At 40.6% G+C, this 25,370-nt stretch overlaps 2 protein-coding genes across 7 annotated transcripts in view; one reads left to right on the top strand and one right to left on the bottom strand.

Moving 5' to 3' along the window:
- The first annotated feature begins 3,062 nt into the window (after positions 1-3,062).
- Positions 3,063-10,583, top strand: DNAJC19 (DnaJ heat shock protein family (Hsp40) member C19). Its single transcript, XM_056121678.1, has 6 exons — positions 3,063-3,179; positions 3,730-3,781; positions 3,870-3,943; positions 5,705-5,784; positions 6,325-6,395; positions 8,498-10,583. The coding sequence occupies exons 1-6, from the start codon at positions 3,177-3,179 to the stop codon at positions 8,566-8,568; spliced, it is 351 nt and encodes a 116-aa protein (XP_055977653.1). The 5' UTR covers positions 3,063-3,176; the 3' UTR covers positions 8,569-10,583.
- Positions 10,584-16,420: 5,837 nt separating this feature from the next.
- The window catches only part of FXR1 (FMR1 autosomal homolog 1), a 78,309-nt gene continuing 69,359 nt past the window's right edge, over positions 16,421-25,370 (bottom strand). For 2 of the 6 annotated variants that reach the window (XM_056121407.1, XM_056121409.1), the window contains 5 exons: positions 24,525-24,728; positions 22,572-22,772; positions 21,835-21,915; positions 18,143-18,234; positions 16,421-17,493 (listed from right to left, as the gene is read on the bottom strand). In XM_056121407.1, coding sequence (XP_055977382.1) covers positions 17,323-17,493; positions 18,143-18,234; positions 21,835-21,915; positions 22,572-22,772; positions 24,525-24,728 — 749 coding nt within the window. In that variant the 3' untranslated portion in view covers positions 16,421-17,322. The remainder of the gene's footprint in view (positions 17,494-18,142; positions 18,235-21,834; positions 21,916-22,571; positions 22,773-24,524; positions 24,729-25,370) is intronic. The other 4 variants (XM_056121408.1, XM_056121410.1, XM_056121411.1 and 1 more) reach the window with 3 other exon arrangements.

Here is a 25,370-nt window from a genome sequence, read left to right as displayed (position 1 = left end):
TTCTTATCAAAAAAAAATCAGGCTAAAAAACATTGGGATGTTCCCCATATTTTGAGTTCCTTCGGTTCCCTGTGTCAATCCCTTGTGCCACCCATTACTGCTTTGTGCCTTGATATCTATTTTCTGTGATTATCAGGTATTTCCTGTGTGATTATCGATGACTTGTACCTTTCTTTGAGTGTCCTTCGCCATCAAGGGGATGGACTGTTATGAACAGAAGGCACTCCATTCTGTGTGAACAAGTTACATCATTTTGTGAACTTTTTAAATTTTGTGTGTGATACAGTTAGCTAGTAAGTTGCTTACAAAGTCATGGATAACCAGACTCGAACCCCGGGCCTGACACATATGGTTATTAATGGGGGGCAGATATTTCCTGCCTTGAGCTGGGACTGGCCAATTCAACTGGTGACTCTCCAACTTGATTGGTCAGGGGCTGGAGCGATAGCACAGTGGGTAGGGCATTTGCCCTGCATGTGGCTGACCCACGTTTGATTCCAAGCATCCTCCTATATGGTTCCCCGAGCACGGCCAGGAGTAATTCCTGAGTATGTGAGCCAGGAGTAACCCCTGTGCATCGCCAGGTGTGATCCAAAAAGAAAAAAAAACCCAAAAAACAACAAATAGATTGGTCAATGGAACCTTAAGTGATAGACTTAGGCTTCTGAGAGGCCCTGTCAGTCTGGACAGAACCTCTGGATCTCCTCCATGTCTCTACTGTACTTAGGACCTCACGTGAGCTTCCAGATTGCCAACTTGTCCCCCATGTGCCTGAGACTGGCATGGACTCCGCCCGAGAGATGGTGCTGCTGATCATGCCCGTCCTTCTGCCAGCCTCGCATTGGGTGGACAGTAGAACTGTCCCTGAGCTGAGACTGCGGAGCTCACCCAACTCTAAGTCACATGAAGGGCGCTTGGGCTGTGGCTTCAGTCAGCTGGAAGCGAGGATCTGATTAGGAATATTGTAGTAGTTACATGAATGTTCTTAGTTGGATTTGCTTACTTACATGCATGGCTTTAGTGATGGCATTGTGTGAGTTGTAATTCAATAAATTAGGAATGTTTAAGCGTATCTGACTCTACTAGCTTCTCTCATGCCCGTGACACTTATGCAGTAGAGGTGTAAGAAACCAGTGTCCCATGATGGCAAAATTCAAACCTGACTTTTATTTATCTTTTTTCAAGATGAGAGAAATTCTATTTTTTTCCTTTTTTTCTATTTTTTATTAATTCACCGTGAGATAGAGTAACAAAAAGTTCATGTTTGAACTTTGATCATACAATCATCAAACACCCATCCCTTCATCAGTACACATTTTCCAGCACCAAAATCCCCAGTATCCGCTCCCCCCCACGCCCCACCCCATTCCATACCTCTCCCTGCCTGTGTGGCAGACAATTTGCAAAGTATTCTTTCAAGATGAGAGAAATTTTAAGTAACACTTTGCAGTTGTGGGGACTGAGATCCATCACCAGAATGTTAGCTATCTTTGAAGTGCTAATTCCATTCTACAAAACCCCAGAAGCTCTTACAAAGTCCCACCAAGTTATATATATATATATATATATATATATATATATATATATATATATGTGTGTGTGTGTGTGTGTGTGTGTATTGTATATATAATTGAGGTTTTTTTGGGGGGGCACACACGCAGCTGTGTTCAGATTACTTCTGGCAGTGTCGGGGGCATGGGGAGAGGGTGAGAGGCCCCTATGGAATGCTGAGGACCGAACCCAAGTCAGTCGCATGCAAGGCAAGCTTACCTTTAGTACTATCACTCCGGCCCCACCGAAATGCTTTTGAGTCAAGCAACACTAACAACAACTAACATAACATAAATAGAACAACTCCTGGAACAACCCCTAAGCAAACATGGCCTGCTCGTTTTTCTGGGGGCAACTTTTGTTTTGCAATCCATCCACTGTCCACTGTCTTCCCGTGTTCATCAATTTGCTTGAGGGGGCACCAGCAACGTCTCACAACAAATTGTGAGACTTTTTGTTACTCTTTTTGGCATATTGAGTACCTCAGGGAGAGCTTGCGATCCATACTGCAGAACAATGACCACTTCTTTGGTTTCCAGAGGAACTGTTTTGGCCAATTTCATTGCATCTATTCATCTGTTTATAGTCATCTATGAGAGAAAGAATCTGGAGTTGAGAGAAAGAACCCAGAGTTCTGACCACCATGGACAGTCAAGAATCAGGGACACTGTCTCATTTGCCAAGGCGCTGAAAACCAGATGGGCTGGACACACACTGCAATTTGGAGATGACCACTAGACTAGAGCCGTTATTGACTGGATTCCACAGGACGTCAAAAGATTGTGTGGCGATCAAGACCCTGAACAATCGATTTGAGGCTGTTTGTGGTCCTAGAATGAGCAGACTCTGTTGGGCTACACTAGCACGTGACAGGGACGAATGGAGCTGTCAGTGGTACCTGCTTGAGCAAATTGGTGAGTAACGAGAAGTCAAGTGATCAAGTTCTAATCATCTATTTATATTCATCATGCTTGACACTGGGCTGGAGTGATAGCACAGCGGTAGGGTGTTTGCCTTGCACGCGCCCGACCTGGCCCACCCAGGTTTGATTCCTCCACCCCTCTCGGAGAGACCGGCAAGCATATGAGAGTATCTTGCCCGCTCGGTAAAGCCTGGCAAGGTCCCCCTGACATATTCGAAATGGCAAACACAGTTAACAACAACAAGGCTCACAATGTGAGATGTTACTGGTGCCAGCAAATCGATGAACAACGGGAGGACAGGGCAGCGACACAAACGAAAGATGTGGGACACCCGGACACAACGCGGAGAAACAAAGGCGGCTGGAATTGGGCTCCAGACTCTCCACATCCGCCTGCGGGGCAGAAACTTCCCCCAGCGCCACGCCGGGGCGCACCCCGCAACGGCCCGGGGTGCCCCGCCCCCGCCTCCGCCAATCCCCAGTCGCGGGGCCCACGTGCCCGCGGCGCGACCTTCCCCGCCCCTTCGCGGCCGCTTTCACGACAGCGGGCTCGCTTTCCGGCCGGCTTTGCGGCCGCGCCGTCGTCTTCTGCGGGCGCCGAGTCCGTCCTCGCCGGGTTCGGGGCGGGCGGGCGGCGGTGGCGGGGCCGGTGGCATGAGCCGCGCGGCCGGCGGAGCGCGGGAGCCGGAGCCGAGAGGGGGTCATGGTGAGCGCCGCCCCCCGCCCCCGGGCCGCTCCCGGCGTCGCGCGGGCTACGGCTCTCTGCGCCGGTTGTCGTGGGGTGGGGGGAGGGGTCGGCCGGGGGCTGCGCCCCCCGCGACTCGCGCGCCCCTGGGGTCGCAGGCGACCTCCGCCCCCCGCCCCCGCGACTGACCCTGCGCGGCCGCGGCACAGCCGGGTGGTCCCGGCTCGGGGGCGAGGTCGGCCCTCCCACTCCTGGGCTGTCGGAGCGACGGGGCGAGGGAGGAGTCGGGGGGGGGGGACTGGGAACGTCCTTGGAGGGGCTCTTGGAGGGGTCTCGGGGCCTGGAGGAGCTTTGGAGGGGCCCTTGGAGGGGCTTGGAGGAGGTCTTGCCTGGGGGATCTTGGAGGGGACCTGAGAGGGGCCTGGGGGATCTGGGGGGCGGGGCTTTGGAGGCGGGGGGGGGGGCTTTGGAGGGCCGCTGTCGCCCGCGTTGGTCCCCGGGGAGAGGCAAGGGGCGTCCTGCAGGCCAAGGTCGGAATCGCGAGGTCAGCGCCCCGCTCTCCTCCCCCCAGGCCAGCACCGTGGTCGCCGTGGGACTGACGATTGCGGCGGCAGGATTCGCAGGTGCGTGCGTGGCGCGGGGCTCCGGGCGGGGGCGAGGGCATAGGGAGGGGTCCCCCAGCCGACTCGGTTTCGTTACTCTCCTCTCCAGGCCGCTATGTTCTGCAAGCCATGAAACACGTGGAGCCCCAAGTGAAGCAAGTTTTCCAGAGTCTGCCGAAATCTGTAAGGCTCCAACTTTTTTTTTTTTTTGGGTCACACCCGGCAATGCACAGGCGTTACTCCTGGCTCTGCTCAGGAATTAGCCCTGGCGGTGCTCAGGGGACCATATGCGATGCTGGGAATCGAACCCGGGTTGGCCGCATGCAAGGCAAACGCCTTACCCGCTGTGCTATTGCTCCAGCCCAAGGCTCCAACTTTTTAAGAAAAAAAATTTTTGTAATTAAAAAAAATTTCATTGCTGCACGCGTAGGAAGCCGCGAACATTTCTAAGCCTGGAAGAAGTTGCCATTTTGGGGGTTTGGGCCACCCTTGGCCATCCTGGGGGGTGCCGGCGTTGAACGCAGGTCGTGAGCTGGCAAGGCTTGCACGCGGCCAGCCCGTGGCATCCCTGTCGCCCAGCAGATGCCAAGCTCTAAGCGATCGCTCGTGTTCACCCCTCATTTGCTACGGACACAGGAGTTTCAAACATTGTAATGCCCATGATGGTGTGATTCTGTTTCCTTAGTTTTCCTCAATTGTTTAGAATGAAATGTGGGGAGCAAGGGAAGACATACAGAAAATACTCGGGATGAGATCACTAATCCTGTCAGGTGCTCTAGTTTTTTCTTGTGATTGTCCAAGATCCAGTAAATGTTGATCACACTTATCAGCACCCATTTCTGCCCTGCAAGATTTGAAGGCACTCTTCTGTGGGCTCAAGAAATGCTGTAATTTATCTAAATGCCACATAAATTCCCTTTCATCCCCAAGCTCTTTCAGGGTTTAGTGCAAGTATCTTTAAAGGCATTTACAGGAATCCATCTCATCAGAAATTTTTATTTTGAAGATTGTTTTCTCCAGAGACTTTAGTGGATTAATCTCTCAAAAGGGTATCGAATAGTGAGGGGATTGAGAAACCTTTGATAAAGCTAAGGTTTTAGTCCCTTGTCATCCCAGCAACAAAAAAGTTTGGGTTTTTTGTGTGTGTGTGTATGTAGAAGTTAAAATACAGATGACAGCTTCACACGTCTGTAATTCCATCGTGTGATCCTGTTGTTGGCGTACCTCTCCTCACCCATCTGCATCTACCGAGTTTGCAGGGGGCTAGAGTGAGCCGATCCTATTGAATGGCCGGAGGCTCCACGAGATACTTGCGTTACCTGGGCTAGAGTGTGACTGAATGTGGTTGTGCAGGCCTTGGTTTTAGTACAGATGAATATGGTGTCCCATGGAGTATTAAATTGCACACAAGAGGGTGAAATAGACATTACCTACATGGGTTCACATAAAAGAGGTGGTCCTGGAAACCTGATTTGAGCACTACAGATGAAGATTGTTAGCCATTGCTTTGGACCTTAAAACCCCCTTGAATCAAAAACACTGAAGTCTGTCCTCCCCTCTTGGGACACTTCAAAACTAGTCATTCTTGAGATTTTACGAACAACATGGTCAGTGAGAAATAATCTTTACTTTCAGACAAACTGAGGCCCTACAGCCTACTTTTCAAAAAACAGTTTGATTAGGATGCTTGGAGAACGCTTAATGATCATTATAATTTCTTTGCTACTAAAAAGTAAAATTCCTTGGGAGTTTCGAGCCTTTTTTCTATTTTATACTTTCTTTCAAATGGACTTGAAGGCCAGGGAGCTAGGTCACTCAGCATCAGACAATCTCCCCCACTGAGCTGGGAATAAATAGCCCCAGGCACTACCAGGCTTGGCTTAAAAACCGGAGGGAAAAACAAAGTTTATTCTAATCATCCTATGAATGCATTTTCTCTTTCAGGCCTTCAGTGGGGGCTATTATAGAGGTGGATTTGAAGCCAAAATGACAAAACGGGAAGCTGCATTAATACTAGGCGTCAGGTGAAATGATTTCTATTATTATAATTAGTGTACCTTATGAATGTGTAATCAAGACTCCCTTTTCAGTGGCTGGGGATGTGGTTCGGTGGTGGTAGAGCACTTGTGTTGCATGGGTGGGGCCGAGGATTCAGATCCCCAGCTGCCTGGGCCTGTCCGAAGCACTTCCAGGCGAAAGCGCAAAGTACCTACCAAGCCAGGGGTAGCTTCCAGGCAGCACAAGGCCTGATCCCAAATAAAGACCTAACCTCCGCAACTGCCCTATCAAAGCCCAGAGAGTAGCACACTTGGATTTAGGTATTTTGTCTTTTTAAAAGCTAATTCTTACGAAGTTTCCCGAAATGTCAACAAATTTTTGTGGTAAAATCTGCCTTCATTTCTACCTATCTAAAGGCTATTTTCAACGAGATTTTTATTTGATGTGCCCGGTTTCTCTGAGGAGCATTTTAGTTTCAGAGTATTCATCTTGTTAGGAAATAGGGTTCCTCAACAGTTTTTCATACTGTTGACAACTATTTCCCCAATCTTTTCCTTCTTAATTAGTCCTACTGCCAACAAAGGAAAAATAAGAGATGCCCATCGACGAATTATGCTTTTAAATCACCCAGACAAAGGTAAGCGCTTGTTACACATTGGAGTAACATTAATGTCAGGTATTTATAAGAAAATGTCTAGATTTGTATGTTAAACACAACCTCCTTTTAGTGCTTTATAAAAAAGGAAGCCAAGTATTTATATTAGGATGAAATGATTTTAATAGTTAACTACAATAGGGCTGGAGCGATAGCACAGCGGGTAGGGCGTCTGCCTTGCACGCAGCCAACATGGCCGACCCGAGTTCGATTCCTCTGCCCCTCTCGGAGAGCCTGGCAAGCTACCGAGAGTATCTCGCCCGCACGGCAGGGCCTGGCAAGCTCCCCGTGACGTATTCGATATGCCAGACACAGTAACAACAAAGTCTCCAATGGAGACGTTACTGGGCCCGCTCGAGCAAATCGATGATCAACGGGAGGGCCTTTACATTTTAGAAACCAATGGTAGATACTAACCTCATTTTGAGATCTATATTCACAAAGATGTGACTTCTAATAAATCAGATACTGTTCATACTACTGCTGGGGGTCTGTATTCATAAAGGATGTGTTGAATTTCAATTAGTGGAATTAAGAATTAAATGGGGGGGGGCATGCATTCAATTTCTGGCATCCCATATGGTCCCCCAAGTACTGCCAGGAGTAACCCCTGAGCATCTCTGGGTGTGACCCAAAAAGAAAAAAAACGTTGGGGTGCTTAGAGAGCTTACTGTGAGCTGCACGCGCCGCATGCTCTGTAAGCAGAAGGCCCAGCATCAGTCTCCAGCACTTCCTGGGCCCGAGCACCACCAGGTGTCATTCTACCCTCCCACAAGTGTGATTTGGTTTTCCTCATCCATATCTTCAAACTTGTGGTTACCAGACTAGAAACTTAGAATAGACTTACTCGTTTCTGCTGTACTTTAAAGTAGACTTAGCTATTGGAAAAAATACTGGAGCACCATCCTCCCGTTGTTCATTGATTTGCTCGAGCGGCCCCAGTAACATCTCGATCGTGAAACTTGTTGTTACTGTGTTTGGCATATGGAATACGTCATGGGTAGCTCTCCAAAAGGGGTGGAGGAATCAAACCTGGCATGACTGGGCCAGGCTGTGCACAAGGCAAACATCCTACTGCTGTTCTATCGCTCCAGCCCCATTGGAAAAAATATTCCTTTTTTTTTTCTTTTTGGGTCACACCCGGCAATGCACAGGGGTTACTCCTGGTGGTGCTCAGGGGACCATCTGGGATGCTGGGAATCTAACCCAGGTCGGCCATGTGCAAGGCAAACACCCTACCTGCTGGCTATCTCTCCAGCTCCTGGAAGAAATATTCTTGAATACCAGTCTAGAGATCACAAAATCTATGGTCCAAAATCAAAAATAAGTGAAACAGGTAAATTGGTGCTTACTTATGATATATGTAGTTTTCTGAAACTCTTTTAGTGACCAGAGAGGTAGTACCTGGTCAATCCATTTGATCCCTGGTGCCACATAGGGTTCTCAAAGTATGGTCAGGAGTGCGAAGGGTACGGCCCAACACAAAAAATGTCATGTGGGGCTGAGATAGTACAAAAGTTAAGGCACTTACATTGCATACAGCCAATTCTGGTTCAGTCCCCAGCACCATCTCTGAGCACTGCCAGATGTGGCGCGAAAAAACTATCTTAAGTAGTACTATCTTCCTGGAATTTTAATGCAAAGTGATCGCTCTTTTGGTCAGAAACACTGTATATAGTGAGCCAGTTGCAGAGTCAAAGTTTTGAAGGTTTGTTTTGGGACACCCTGCTCAGGGCCTACTCCTGGCTCCGCTACCATCATTTCTTACTGAATGCCCGTCAGCCATGTGCAAGGCTAGAGTCTTATTCATGGCACTATTTCTCTGGCACTGTCATAGTCATTTTAAAATAGCAGAGTATCATTTCCAGGCAGGAAGCAGAGGGGACTCCGAGGATGCCCCCCGCCATTCCTATGCCCCCCCCCCCCCAGCACCACTAGTAGCGTCCTACCAACACACACCTCTTCCCTCCATTACATTGTGGCCCCCAAACAAATGCCTCTGACCAGTTGATGTTTGAAACAACAAAAGTAGCATTTAAATAACAATTGAGAAACCATATAACTTTTTTTTTCTCTTTCTATAGGCGGATCTCCCTATATAGCAGCCAAAATCAATGAAGCTAAAGATTTACTAGAAGGTCAAGCTAAAAAATGAAGTGAACTTGAACTTCTTTACTAGTTTATGTATGCTCAAATTTTTATAATAAAATGCCTCTAAGCTACAAATTCAAGAATGATCTAGCACAAGCTAAGTCCAAGCCTTGATATAGTAGGTTTGTTACGAGAATTCAAAGTCAGATTATTTGTAAATTAAAATACTTGGAGATCAAAAGTTTAATCACTGTAAATATATGTAAGTATTGTTACTCAATAATCTGCTTCAAGAAGTGAACAAGACGGTCTCAAGGAGCCCCTGGTCTAACGGCATATGTGACAGTGTGCCAGGCAGACGGCTGGAGTCAGATTCCAGGGAAACCAGACCCAAACCTAGGTCCTACAAGCACGTTGTGGTGGAGCTGGAGACCAGTTTGATCCACACCATGCGGTGCACCCATCCCCAGCACTGCCGGGGTGCCCCTGTGCATCCTGACTGGGTCACTCCACAAAGACCACAGTGAGTGAGCAGGCAGGTGTGTTCCCCCCCAAACAAAAATCTACAGAATAGGGGGCTTTTCCTGGAATACAGCCAACCTAGGTTCGCTTTTGGCATCACCTACAAACCCAAAATACTTTTCTGCAGAACTCAGCACCACTGCGTGTGGCAAAAGAAAAAAAAAATTCTTGTGGGATTCTATGCCACAGAATAGATTCTGTGGGCATGTTGGGAGGAAAGACTATTCTTAAACTTGCTCTAATGCTTAAAACCTTCAAAACTGAATTTGGCCACAACTTCAGGAAACAATAAGACACATATTACTGATAATAAAAACAGTATGATGTAAGATTTGAAAGTAGGATCCATTTTTAATCTCTCAAGTACTCCAGGTAGCTGATTTTAGGGGCTTTTAAATTACATTTAAAAAGCATTTTGCATAATTGTGTTTCAGCTTACACAATAAAACTTATACAATGCTCTCCGTTATCAAAATGCTCAGCTTGGAGCTTTTAAGAAGTTGACATTTGGGGTAAAAGATAGCTCAGTGCAGCTGGAGCACCTGCTTTGCTCACTCCTAGTGGTCCAGGCTTAATTCCAGTTGCCACAGTTCCCCAACTGCCAGAAGTGACCTCTGAGGACAGAGCTAGGTACGTGCGCGTGCGCGCACACACACATAGGCCTGGGCTTAATCACCGGCACTTCTGAAGCACCACTGGATGATCTAGGAAAAAGGGATATTGTTTAGTTCTACGTTATTTTAAAAATCTTATAAGAGAAAATAGGTCCAAATAATCTTAACATTAGCTTTAGGATTTATGGCCACTTCAAAGTTGGCTTATCAGTGTATCTGCTCTTTGGACTTGCTTTCCATGGTTTCTCTGCTTAAAATTTGACCAAGTCCATTTGATAGGACTTAAAGTATGAAAACGAGGAAATACCAGCTCTTCTACAGGATATTTCTGTTAATTCCGCATGCAAAGAGGTATAAAACTAGGTATCTAAGGTAGTTTATTATAAAGTCATTGTGAATATTAATTAACCATTGTTTCCAGGGGAATTTGTTTCCATGAGACTCATCACAAAATCTGTCAACCAATTTAAAACCTTGCTTTATGTTTGAACTTAAAAATAGTACTGTTAACATTCAGCTGATAGCCAACAGCAAAGAACGTAGGCACATCAGTCATCTTCTGTTTTATAACTTCAGAAAGGACTTCACTAAACCTGTAAATCATTGTGAGCAGAAAAATCACCCAGAAATATGAAAAACTTGACACTACACAGATCACAAAAAACATGCTGATAGTATTTAAACTGGAATAAGGCAGAAACTACACTGAGATGCTTCAATATTTTAATCCTCCACATGTCCACCAACGGCCAGGAAAGATAAGCAGCCCAAGTGTCAATATCAGGGTTACAAATTAAAAGGAATTGCTGATAATGAGGCTCATGTGTTCTGACTTGCTAAGTTTTTATTTTGTACTTTTGGACTAATCACAATTTCTATCAACGAGAGTTTAAGGAAAGTTATGAAACTTTAAAAGCAAATTAAAACCTCAGGACAACATGAGAATATGCCCACAGGCAATCGAGCAGTTAATGAGGAAACTTTATGTAGTGCTGCATGTTTAATAAGATGCTTAGTTTTAATTATCAAAAGAAACTATACTTAAAATAATTATGTATTATAAAAGGGTAGTGCAGAAGAGTATTTTTCTCATCATCAGCTGAAGCTTACCTTTCATGTAGATTCCCTATTTCATTACATTATCTTTGGACAAAAATTTACATTTTAGATCATAGTGATTAACCGATGCTAGTATGTTTTAGGACAGTTGATTTACCATGTCTTTCTCCCAGTATCAACACTGTTTTATTTTACAACGAAGCTTAGTAAGGTTAAAGAACTTAGACTAAGCCATATACTGAAAGCTTTATCTTTCTCAAAATTCTATTCTGCTAGTTATCTCCACCTTGATAAGGTTCATTAGTCTAAAGACGCTGGGCATTTTTCCCCTCTAGAGAAAGTCCATATTTTCTCTTGAGCACGTTCTATCCCTGCCCATTTGGGAGTAAATTTCTGTCAGAACTAAAATGGAGAAAAAGCAAGCAAAACCCAGGAATGGTTTGCCTCGAGAACAATGCTATTTACCTTTTGGCCAAACAACTTTGGAGCAGGCCCCTCTTCGTGTCTGGCTCTGCTTACTTGGGCCAACTATTTGAACTACTGTGAAAAATTTCCTGCCAATGTTAGAATTTGGGGTGGGGGGAGGAGGGCGCGGCAGTGATTTCTAAGACTGATCCCTGGCACAGGTGTGTTTTGTCATCTCCCTACTCCCCACCTTTTGCTATCACAGGTCTTTGGGACATTACTAGATAATCCTACAGTGCTTTGCATGGGTGAAAGAAGTGTGCTTCTCAATGTTCCTAGAAGTTACACACTTTGTTCACATCTTGAGTTTTAAGCAAATTCTCATCTTCACGTATTTCAAGACATTTAAAATAACCTACGGATGCAGTCAGGTTAAAAAAAATCAGCAATCCAGTAAATCTATGTCATTCAAAAACTCAGAACCTGTGTGAAAATGGAATAGAAATTCACCTAACATTCTGATGTCTGTTTACACGGATTTCTTTTGCTATTTTTAATGTGCTACTGAGGAGTGAAAACAGTAGCCTTTGAACTCTAACCAAAATTCCAACTACATTGAACTGGGCATAGTGAAAAGCTGTATTTTCCTTAGCGATTAAATTTATGTCCTACCTTAAAAAACCTGGGTTGGAAATTTTCTATAGGTGTAAGAAGACAGCAGGTCTAGTATTTGGAATCCCCAACACCCTAAAAGGTCCTCCAAGCCCCACCAGTAGTAAACCCTGAGTACAGCCCCCAAATCAAAAACTACTTTTTCAAAAACATTTAAAGTGCTTCACTGAAAAATTTGAAAAATTGGGGGGGGGGGGGGGGGGGGGGGGGTGGGGGAAGGGATAGGATTTGGGGCCACACCCTGAAGTGGTCAAGGCGTAATCCTTGCTCTGCAGATTTAGAAACCTTATGGAGTGCTGGGAATCAGTCCCCGGGCTGGCTACATGCAAGGCAAGCACACTAAACCACTGTACTATCTTTCTGGCCATTCAAAGTCACTTTTGAAATTTCAATACTTTACGTTAGAATACGGAGTTCTGTCGCAATGAGAAATTCTATTACTAATTACCTACGAAGGTTATTTTGCAATTCAGAAATCTGCAGGAGGGTCATGTTTCATGAGAGCACAAATTATACCCTAACCTGGAATTCCAATAAAAAAAATGAGAATTTCAGGGGCAGGAGAGATCGTACTACTGTGCAAGCAGCTGAGTTCGTTTATAGGTATGGTCCCCAGAACTGCCAGGAGTAACCCTGAGTACAGAGTCAGAAGTAAATTCTAAGCACTGCCAGGTGGGATGGTGTGATTCCAAAATCGAATTTAAAAAGAAAAGTGTAAGAATTTCAGAACAGTGGAAAATATTTGTAAATATGAAACAGTGAAGTCAGATGTCACACGGGACTTGGAGGTTCCATCTCCAGTCCAAATACCAATCAAAGCAAACTACTAACTATTCAGAATTCAACATTAATTTGATTCTATAATAGATTCTGACTTTGAATGCCACAAGACTTACATAATATACGCTTCATTTTCTTACTGCTCACTGTACTATCAGCTTAGAGTCTAATGTTGCCTTAGCAACGAGTTATATTTAGGAAGAGATTCTATTCAGTGTTATTACTCCTGACTCAATGACAAAGCCACAGTGTTAAAGTAGTCTAGATGTTAACACTTTCTGCTACTAAATGCCGTTACACATTAACATCATTTCAGATATGTTCACAAAACATTTTTCTTTACAACCTGAAAACTTAATTTTTAAAAAGCCAAGTTTGACTAGGTACCTGTAGGCAATAAATTAGTTGCTTTGGAAAAATCACTGGGAAAATTTTTATGATCATCTATAAATCAGAAGAAGATTAGGTACATTTTACAATTACGCGGTTAAAGGTACGAACCAGTAATTTCACTCAAAATACAATGTACCCATCACTGAAACACATTTTAGAAGTTGTTAACTATACACTCCATAGAGAGCTTTTAGTCTGTGGGTTTTAGTGAAAAGGAATTTTACTCAGATTACTTTTTAATTCTATATGCCAAGATGGAAATGGCTAAGGTGACTACATAGGTACAAACAATTTTGTACTTTGACATCCTGAGGATATTTAGAAATAAAGCGCATCTTTAAGACCTGTAATTGACGGTGTGAGTTACAGATTCTAGAGTCCTTTGACTACTAGACTACAGAAAACGTTCAAAAATCGTAACTCCGTAATTTTACGTTAAGGTCTTCAACAACTTCTCAAATTATCAAGAAGAAAATAGGAAAACAGACAGATTAAAAACTCTGTATTAGATTATCCAGGAGCATTTACACTGTTTCAACATGCAAACACAGTTCAGAAGATACAGATCTGAGTCTAAAGTGATTCACTGATAAACCCTTGTAAATTTCCTGGGGCTGAGGAGACAGTAGGGGTGGGGGGTGGAGGTGGGTTAAGGCACTTGCTTTGTCCTTGGATTGATTCCTGGCATCACATACGGTCCTTTGCTCTCCCACGACCCCCACCCCCCTTTCTTAGGAGTAATCCCTGAGCAGCACCAGGTGCGACCCAGAATCTGAACAGGAAAAGAAAACTTGGGAGTTTCCTTATGCATTTCCCTCTTGCAGCAGGAGGGGACTTGACGCATATTATGAGGTTGAATCAGGGTAAGGAAACTGCCACTTCTTGGTAGCAATTCCAACTACTGGCAATTTACTATGGCTTAATCCAACTCATTCCAACCAACAGTTTTTAATTACCACAAGCTGCCACCAAAGTTTGACTACAGATTGTAATTATTCCAGCATTGAAATACAAATGCTAATAATAATCAGTTAATAATCATGGTACAATGCTATCTACTCAAGCACATATCTCCTTAATAAGGGGCCAACACATTCATTCTACCAGATAGCTTTATAAAAGAGCGACTGGGAGTAAAAACCATCAGCAATCAGAAGACTCAAAGACTTTAAAATCAACATCCTACCTCCCTGCCCTCAGAAATAGAGCCAAATGATTGAATCAATTTAAGCCCAAGTTCTTTGTATGTCATTTCAACTTGGGGCATATCCCCAGTTTTCCATTCACCTGTCCGGAGCTTACTATAGGAAAAATCTACGCTAATACTAACTCGTTTCAATCTCAAGAAGTGTAATTTCTCGATCTTACTGTAACTATTCAGCATACAAAAACTGCAGAGGCCTTTCTCAGAAGCTTTAAGGATAGCAGTAAAAGTACCTCTGGCTCAGCACAAAGCTAACAAAACTTAGGCACCAAAGAATGGCTGGTTTAAAAGGCCACCCAGAAGCCAACTGCTTTTGCTTATCTCCGCTCACTCCCGTCTGGCTGCTCCATATGCCAGTTACATTTTCTAAATGTTATTCACTGAACAACCTCCTCCAGCCCCTGCCTAAGCTGTGTCTGTATGAACTTACCAGTTTTATGTGTTTTTCTTAATTCCACGTAAATTTTTTTAAGATTTGTGAATCCCTTATCTCACCCATGTGACTGTCCTGTCAACAGACATTACTTTTATGCTAGTTTCAGGCCCACTGAAGACTTCAAGGGTGATGCCCAACCCAAGACTCCTATATGGTGGGTTAAAAAAAAAAGTAGGCCATTTTTATACTTTTGCCTCTACATCAATATCAGTAGCTATGCCTTCATGATTTCACATGCATGCTCAAACAGTCCTGAACTGCACAAGGTCTTTTAGACTCCCCCCCCCCCCCGCCCTTTCTTGAGCATCTGTGTCTTTATCTTCTACCAACAAACTGTCCTTATGATCAGATCTTACCTAGTTAGTACCCAAAGACAGGTCCCCTCTGAATGTAAGCATTTGCTTTTTAAAACAAAAAGCCTATTGAAAGAACCATGAAACTGAATGGAGTTTTTGCAAATAATGAAATCTGAATACATTTTTGTTTTGGGGCCACATTCAGCAGTCAGTGCTCAGGGCTTATTCCTGGCTCTGAGCTCAGGAATCACTCCTAGCAGTCCTCAGGGGACCACCTGAGATGTAGGGGATCAAACCTGGTCAAGCTGCATGCATGAAAGAGTTCAACCACTGAGAATGATTACTAAGATCTAAAGACCTGCTTAGACCACACTCAAAGATGTTTCTGTTGTATCCTTTCCCATTAACAGCGCTTATGGAAAATATGCTTAACCAATCTATTGTACATGTAAAGAGGTGAAAATTCATTTTCTCTTTATACCATATTTACCTATACAAAGATTGGTGAAAATTCTCCTTATAATTAACTTGTAATCCAATTATTAGCAAAAACCCCAAACAAAAAGAAAAAATTTTCAGTTTCTAACTTTGAAGGATGAAAATGACATGGGTCAAATTTCTTAGAAAATAAAATATGAACTTGGTATTATTCATAGTGCAAGAATTGAACTGCTCACTCAACACCTTAAGCAAAGTTACCAGAATTTCAGGAAAAAGGATTTAATACCCTATCACATCTTAACCTTACCTGCAATAAAACTGAGGGGTAGGGCTCTCTCTCTATACACACACACACACACACACACACGCACACACACACTCAGACCAAGCAAAAATTACATTTTAAACTACACTCTGAATTCTCCTTCAGTATTACATTTAAGACCACATATTTATAGACATTAAAAATTTATATTATGTACATTAAAAAAAATCTTTAGAAGCCAAATGATAGAAAGGACTATCATTCTTGCTCGGTTATGAATATTTTAAACTCATCAGTCCATATTTACTTGATATGACCTATTAACTTCATAAATTATCAGTTTCAAACACACTTCATGTGCTTATTTTCCTAAAGCTAATCCATCTGATTAAACAGCCAAAAAGCGTTTTCAGTAATAATATTCACATAACCTTTCAAAGTATTTGAGAATCAAAAAGCATGTTAGTCGCCTTATTCTGTTTTGAAAACTGCTCATCCTGTCAAATTTTTATAATCAAAAGCAGAATTCTGGATTTCACTATGGACTTCTGGATTTCACCACAACCTCCCATAAGCTGCCTTTCAATGTAGCTAATGTCTTTCCTAGCCACAAATGTCTAATCAATAACCTTTAAACCTTACTCTTCTAAAAACCTAAATTAAAGTGCTAGGATGAGAGAATTCACTACAGAATAACTAACAAAGTGGCATTTTAGTACTACTTATAAGCATATGCTTTTTAAAAAACAATCACTACTCTAGACCTAAAAGTAGTTCCAACTACTTTGAAACAATTGTTATAAAAAGTAGAAAGTTAAAAATCAGCAAATGGAAGATCAAAGTTTATTTACTACCTGCATACAAAAACATATTGCACATCAAACAACCAAAATAAAAAATAAAAAAAAAATTTTAAAAAAACAAGAAAGAAAGAAAAAAAGGGGGGGGGAGGAAAGGAAAAAATAGCCTACTGAAGACTAACATGTAGTTTATACAGAATCAACCTTCTGGAAATTGACCTTTCAGTAGTTCAGGTTATGTCTGAATGGACATGACTAATTCAGCTTAGTGTTTTAACTAAAGCTATGTTTGATTTTTAAATACTGTACACTTTAATAAATAAACCAAACAAAGCCTCAATGTAGAACAGTCACTGCCAATATCACCCAGTGTCCCTGCAGATGAGTTTAACAAATGTCTTCCAGTGGTCTGCAGATTTTCCTCTACACACAGCATTTTAAAAACACATTAAAACAGACCAGTTTCCAGACTAAACTAATGAAGAAATTACAATTCAGTGCAAAGTATTTTAGACTGCATTTCATTCTAGTTTCCTCAGGTGAAGAAGTGGTTGCATATTATCAAAAATGTAATAAAAGCAGCTACTGCTTCCATAAAGAATAGTCAGGGATTCCCCCGCCCCACCCACCTCCCCCCAATTCTGCCACATTTTGAAAACAAAATAACATTTCCTATAGCCAGCAACTTTTTTTTAATGTTACATATACTATTCTCAAGGCACATCTGATGATATATTTTAGAACACAGTAGGTGTCAAAGTATGTTGTTTAACATATGATTTCTTCAGGATCCCTCCCTTTCTGAATTCCAAATGGAGGAACTGAAAGTGCGATGGAAAGACTGGCGATCCGGATTCTATCTTTGGCAAGCTGTACGAGCACTATTGTAAAATGTAATGTAAAAGAACTGTAAACTAGGAACTTCTCCAGTTTATGAAACACCATTCAGGACTGCTGCTTCTTGAGTGTTTTCTTCTTTCACGGTACTGATCCTCTCTTCTCCTGGAGTACGCTGTAGCTTAGGAATTTCATCGCCAGAAGCACTAGTTGGGCCATTTGCTGCCTTTTCTGAAGGACCATGCTCTTCAATCACATCTTTTGCCTGCCAAAGGGAGACAACGTGTTCAACTTCTTTATAAACGCAATCTATTCCTGAGGAGGAAAACCTACACAAACGGCTAATACTTGTATGTTCATATTCCACAACGACTTAAAAGAGTTAAAATGATTACAAAATTAGAGACAAATAGCCATACCTAAACCACAGGAAAAACTTGTACTATTTACTAAAATTGCGCCTGCTTTAATTTTAAAGAGCTCATCTCAAAGATATAAACAGTCAATAACACATGAAAAGCAAAATCACCTACTTCACTCACCTTTTACAAGATGTGTGTATTCACGTATCAAATTCCCTAGAGCACTCAGATAACTAAAACTTAGGTCTATGTGACTGATAAAGGTTTATAGCCTACTGCTCCCCAAATTAAACAATAGTCTAGCTCTGGGCAGAATGACTTTTACATATGCTGTTTAACTTTCTAACTGAAAAGAATTTTAGCTCAAGCATGCATATCTTCAGTTATCTGGGACCAAGAACAAAATTAAGAGTACTTTTAAAATTATTTTGCTAGTTGGGGAAACGAGTGATCACACAGTAAGTGAAAATAAAGCTAAACCGTATTTGAAAAAAAAAAAAGAAAAAGAAAAAAACAAAAACAAAAACACCCTACAGGTTAAATTCTCCTTACCATTTCTTTCTTGTTTTTAGCCAAAGTTTCCCTTGGGAGGTTTCTTTGTCTGCTCTGAGACTCAGCTCTAGAAATATAATCTGCAACTGTGACTGTTGAAGATGAGAAAAAAATTACAGGTGTTGAAAAAAATATTTCTAACGCTTATTTATGGATAAAGAAAATTTTACTTTTAAAATAAACTCATGGAGGGTTACCCAATTTCAAGATTTTCTTAAGTTGGGTACCACCTCCAAGCAAAAACAAATCTTAAAAAAACTGCATGTGTAAGCTGGAGACTGAGGGCCTAAAGTTCTTTTTCACAAGTCTCCAGCTTCTGGTCAAATATGTGGTTGTGGGATAAACTGGTGTAGATACCCACAACCCAACAACAGAAAACGCAGCATTTAAAACACAGGCAATGATTGCAATTTTCAGTTTGCGGGTGCAGTTAGGGGGTATTTCAAGTCATAGTGTGTTATGGTTCAATTCAAAAATCATCAAGGATGTAAGAGACTTTACTCAAGTATTTAGTTATTTTAAAACACAAATAAGCTACTCAAGTATTTTATGGATCCCTTTTTAAACATTTCACACTATTAACCATTCTCGGTCCATGAGCAAACTGAAGATGATAAACAGATTTAGATTTAACCCTAAAAGTTTGGTCGGTGGTAGTGGGAAAAGGTTACCAGGATGTTAGTCATCATCCCCTGCTCACTCTGCCAATCTCTGGAGGGGCTGATTGATGGACTGAAGTGTGCAAGGAAGTGAGTAGATGATAGCAGTGACTCAGGAAAACTAACCCAAGCAAGCAACCTACCACGAAACCAAGTACAACAAATGATGTCTGCAGAGGCCTCACTTAATACCACAAACCTGTCTGAGGTCTTACATTAAAGTTTCACTGACATGAGGAAATGGCTATCTCTCTTTCAAAGAATTGATTTTCTACTGGAAACTGACAAAAACCCTGATTCTATGAAAAAGTGCTACTTTAATTTATGGGAAAAAAGTTCATTATGTGAAGAATGAAAACTCAAGTAAAATTTTAAATTTGTGGTTTTGGGGAGAATAGTCTCATAAAAATGCTTAAATCATTTTAATAAGAAAATTCTGGATATTTAAATTTTATTTTTATTAACCATAAATTAACATGCTAATACTATTATAAAATTCAAGAAATTTCTAAGGACCTAATATTTTTTTTTAAATCTCAAATACCTTATCAAATACCTTAGTGTACAACATTTATTAGAAATTGGCACTAAAGCTATCTAAACCTGCCTCTTCCAAATTCAAAGAAACTCTGTGTGCTCAGTCTGGAACTTCAAAAATCATAGTAATGAATTTACATATTTAATCATTTTCAAAACTGGGGAGGATAGGTATCATATACATAGTAGGTATCACGATTTACTTATTAGATAGATACATAGCAAACCCACTCAGGAGTGAGTCTAGCTCTGCAAGCACCTTCATTCAAATTCTTTGTTTCCATAGTTCAGCCCTTAGTGACATTTAAAACATTCAGCAACTTGGAAACCCTGCCATAGGGACAGACAAAATTATTAAATGAGAATACGCGAAGGTGCTACAACAATCTTAAAATGATTTCATGCATTATGCACAGAGACTGGCATACTTTAAGAATGACCAGCAAAAAGGCACTTAGTGGGCAAGTTGGTGCAATCTTAACTAGTGCCCCTCTTCACCCACAAGGGAGGTAAAGCTAGAACCTCCTCAGTTGATTTGAAGAAAAAAACCTAGATCAGGGAGGTAGCTCCAAAAAAGAGGAAGAAAAGAAAGGCTGCGGCTGTGCACACTGGTGGCCAGGGCCTCAAACCTGACTCAGCATGGACTCCACTTGACATCCTACAGCAGCTGTTGGCACAGCTGGGCAGCTCCCTGCCAACTGCTGCACTGCCCCGCCAAAAAAACCCTAAAAACCTCTTTAGACTCAACCTTATAATGGACAAGATATCTATGGGGGAAATACAGGTAATGTGTGTAGCATCATTTGTACTCCATAATTTTTCTAAGTTGTCCAGGTTAATGAACCTGTTAGTATTACCACGTTCTTAGTAAAGAAAATTCACTATTTACTTGACACTAAGGTCAACAAGAAATTCTGAGCAAATGAAGACAACTAAATGACTATATTTAGAAACGCTGCTATGAAATCTAGATGGGGGGACACAACTGCTGTCATGGTCAAAGACAAAATAATGCACTTCCTAAACTTATTCTACCATACTACTGCTGGTTGGTTTTTAATAAGAAAATTCTGGATATTTAAATTTTATTTTTATTAACCATAAATTATTGGTTTTATCTTTGGTTTTATCTCAATGGCACTTGGGGGTCAAAAGGACTAGTGAAGGAATTAACTTCTCTCGGGGGAAAATAATAATTACCAAGAAAAAAGAAAAATTGGAATAAGTGTGGTATAAAACACACAAATCATTATCAAATCACTAAAACCTCCAGTAACATACAGAAATCTCTGCCTCTACTATAATGCATTCAATGGTGATTGCTTTTAAGTATACTGACTTATTTAAAAAGTCACCACTTAGTAAGTTATGTTCAAATTTATTCTATTTTAAGTCCACACTGATAGCCTTGATTTTTGCATTTATATAGTATGGCCAGAAAAAATTGAACGGCTTTTCCAGCTTCAAAAAAATATAATCTTGATCTAAAATATGATGAAGAGACAGGAAGAGAAAAAAACATTTCCTGAAAACTTCCTAATTTTGAAATACTTAATCCCTTTTAAATAACAACTCTCATTAAAATATGAACACGCCTTCCCCTCAAGAATAGAAATAGCCTTAGTCCTCCCAAATAGCTCTATAACCACTGAACTTAAAATACTAAAGGCAACAAAAATTATATTATTTGGGGGTAATGTGAAAGAATTTACTTGGTAAAGAATACAAAATTGATTAGTTCAAAAGGGGTTTATTTCTGGTGCACACAATTTCTTCACTGTGAACACATGATTCTCTGTACATAAGTGGAATTATGTTCAAAATAATAGATCAAACAATTGTCTTTAAGTCACTACAACTTTTGACTAAATTAACATTCTAAAACTAAGTAAGTACTATTAATTTGAATAGTTAGTAAGTGTAAGGAAAAAGGCATCACACTACAATAAACAAACAAAAAAACCGTAACATGCATTCCTCTTAATAGGACAAAAAGACACTTCAGTATTTTTCTTTTATACTTTTAAAAAAAAACAAAAACCCTGTGGGTATTACTGTTCCCACAAAAATGAGGTGCTGATTCCAGATATAGTAAGCAGGCACCATGCAAAATCTGCCCGGTTTTGCCAGTTGACCTCAATTACAATCTATAACAGTCCTTGGAATGGCAGGCCCCATCACAAATTGTGAAGAATCTGCCACATGGACAAATTAATGGCCCTCTCAACATATCCCCATGATCAAACAAACAAACAAACAAACAAACACTGAGACACAGCATTAGCTCAATTAAGCAGTTACTAAACATTTCCGATGTGAAGGGAGAATGCATTTTCTTAAGAGTAGTTTTATTAGTCGAGTAAACAATTTATGCGATGCACATCTTGAATGTATATGCACACATGTGTACATGTAAGTACAGTATATTTAGAAAGCAGACACATGACAATTTTTTTCATGCTTGTGACCTGGTGTGAACAGGTCCACTGAAGTTACCTGGCTGTCTATCTTCTGCCTGACCCCTGAAACGACGCCTGCGGCTACGATTGCGTCGCTGGGGTTTTTTTTCACTATCATCTGTAATTGCAAAGTTTACCATGAACTATTCTGACAAAAAAAAAAAAAAAGGCAAACAAACGAAAAAATAAACAAAATTTCTTTCCATCAAAGATTTAAGAAGATACAACTTTTAACAGGAAGATAAAACAATATACATTACTGACAGAAAAGATACTTTTGTAGTTTTAAATGTTCCAAATAGATTGAAAGTAGAATTACAAGGAAATTAAGAGAGACTGAACAAACTGTGAGATTTAAATTACCATAAAGGGAATAAATTCAGATTTACCAAAATTAATATTTGAGCCCTTTGAACGTGAATGCTTTTCAAAATATACAGCTTTATTTGAGTTATCTTTTTAAAAAAATAACTCTTTAAAGAAGCTGGAAGCCCAATTCTGGTTTGGGAATAATAAAGAGCATACCTTGCAGTTACAGTAATTGTACTGATTTAACAATATCAAAGGGCACTTTTATGAAATCCTCCCAGTTTCAAATACTTCCCTATACAAAACTGAGAAGTAGACATTTAGGGACAAACACAAAGCTATCTGCCTTGAAGCAAACACCAAGAAAAACTCTCCTTGTAATCTGCATGTTTAATGCAGTTCCCGTCCTCCCATAAAAGCATCATGTTAACGTTACACAACATCCTTCCCTAAATGCTTACATACCTAGCCCATTTTCATTAACTGAAGCTGTATCAGATTCAGTCATTCCATCCATCAGAACAGCATCTTCATCAGTCCTTCGTCTACGAGACCGCCTACGACGGTTAGTACTGTGATGGGATTCGCTGGCGTCAGTATCTGCAGTCTGATCTGATTCTGTATTATCAAGTAAGCTGTATGGATTGCTGTCTGGATCTTTGAGCACTATACGCAGGTCAGAGGCAAGAAATAATTGTTTAAGAGAGCTGCTGTTATTAGTATCATTTTGATCTATATCGAACTATATAATATTAATGATAAACTTCAATACTCCCCAATAAATTCTTCTAATAAAATGTTGTCTTTCACTATTTTGATAAACTTCAATTCACCCAATAAAAATTTAAAATGGTTTCTACACCACAATTTTACCTATACAGTAACAAATGTGAAAAATGGTAATGGTAATGAAGAATTAAAGAGCTAGCATACTATTTCAACTTCTTTTGAAAGAACTACATGTTAATCTTGACATTCACATTCAAGCTAAGCCTGCTCAGCCAAAATAAAAAGGCGAACTGTCTACTCAGCAAAAAGAGTACTGATTCTTTAAAAAAAGGGGGGGAGGTGTGCTTTCTTCTCTTTACTGAATTCAAGGTGATTGCTGTACTTTTGTGCTAGTTAATGGACTACTTGCAAATAAAAAATAACACTCAACACCTGCACTCTAAGGTGTAAGAGTCTGTTTCTATGAATAAGTTTCAAAACAGTTCTGCACAAAATAAAAAAAGCTAAACTAAAAAACGGTGAAACTGGTTAAAGGAAAATGAGTAAATGAATATGGACTAGACTCCCATCTCTAGAAAGAAAGAGTGAAGGTGGGTTAAGGTGGGGTGGAAAGGAAGTTTTAAGATATAAACCATAAGAAAAAAATACCCATCTTACCTATGTGCAATTATTGCCTCCACCAATCAACTTATGGAAGAAATTCACCTAATCACGATTTTTCCTAATTTTCCTTTGGTAATGGCTAGCAAGCTAGCATCTTTGCAAAAGATACTAAGTTTATCCATTAATCACAAACTCTAGGCAAAGTACCTTATTCTGCAAGCCAGCATACTATAATTTCAGCCCGAGTAATAGTAATATATTAAATTATAAAAATGAGTTCCCTAAAAAGACTTTAGAGTATAGAGTAAGCACTAAGCACTTTATAATCATATATATGTATGTATATATATACATATATATATATATGTTCTCTAACATTTTATACTTATATAAGCTTTCTGGGAATATACAGCATTGAGAATAATTACAGTAGCATAAATATGTTAAAGATAAATGCCTATTAAATAATATAGTCCACATAGCCTCATCCCACCCACACAGCCCAGCTTATTTTATTTATTATCCTGGCAACTTCTACAATGCCATGATAAGTTATACATCATTTAAAGTTTTCAAAATCTTTAGTTAAAAAACTGCTTAGACACTTCAAATCTAAACATTCCTCTTCACATTCAATTACTTAAACATTAAGGTTTAAAAGTTGGCTTTACAATATCCCCCTATTTCCAAGTACAGCGAGAAAGGTTTTTCAGCTCATCTTTCTTATTACACCTAGACATCTTTTTGTGAAAGTCTCTGAATCCATCTGACAAAAATAAATAAATAACCCACAAATTCTAGACAGGGGTGAGGAGCTCCTAAATGCTCCCAGCTCCAAAACCGAAGGCATAAACATACACCTAACCTTCAAAATGCATAGAATATGCCCAATTAAGTTCCTCAAACCTGAAAATTCTAGCTAAAAACTTCACCGAGAAAACCCTGCCAAACTTTCATTTCTTTTTTGTTTTCCTCAATGGAAAAGAGAAACTTCTAAAAACAGGTGATCATGGCAAATAAATGAACTTGTGTAAAGTCATACTGTCTACAAAGACAGAATGCTGACATAAGTATATAAAAGACTACCAGAACTGATGGAGGATTTGCCACCACGCGGTCCACCACGACCTCGACCCCCAGAAACACTTCTGCCTCTTCCTCCTGGGCGTCTCCTGCTGTCACGCTGATGTCGGCTCTCTCGATCATCTTCTCCTGCCAATGACCAATCACTCAGCTCATCTTTACGCTCAGATTCTGTTTCAGAGGGGTTAGACAGCTCAGAGTTTGTACCTTGGAAAAGAGAACGTAAGCCAATTATATTTCGATTTAAACAGAACTGGCTGCTTCAAAGAGCTTAAGAAAAGTTAAATGATTCTGAAATTCATTAGATCTAAATACAGGGCTAGAGAGAGTATGGCAGGTAAGGCACTTGCCTCACAAGTGGCTGACATGGGTTCAAATCAGGGCACCCCGTATGCTTCCCTGAGCCCCGAGAAAGGATTCCCTGAGTGCATGGCTGCGTATGACTCCCCATCCACCCCGCCAAAATAATCAGAATAGAACTAAGAAGTATTAGTATTCTATCAAAACAGACTAGTCAGATAAAAATGGAACCATTTTATGTATAAAAACACTACCAATGAATTATTTCAGAAAATACGGAACATTACACATACAATATAAAAATATACTTAAAATGGGAAATCAAGAAGTCACTGCCCATTTTATTATTTGACATACATTAGTGTAATAAAAATAACTATGTCCAATATTTAAAAGAAAATCTGATATTTAGAAAACCTGTTTTATAGTGCATTCCACTAGTATCTCACTGACTACAGTGGATATTTTTGCACATTTTAATGTATCTGAAATAGTCTTGTCTTTTCAGGGCTTAAGGGGTGGGAGTTAGTACCAGGACTCAACCATGCT

Source organism: Sorex fumeus, unplaced genomic scaffold (assembly GCF_029834395.1).
Source record: "Sorex fumeus unplaced genomic scaffold, SorFum_2.1 ptg000044l, whole genome shotgun sequence".
Classification (NCBI taxonomy): Eukaryota; Metazoa; Chordata; class Mammalia; order Eulipotyphla; family Soricidae; genus Sorex; species Sorex fumeus.
The sequence above is the reverse complement of the archived record's forward strand: the minus strand, read 5'-3'. Positions and strand labels throughout refer to the sequence as shown.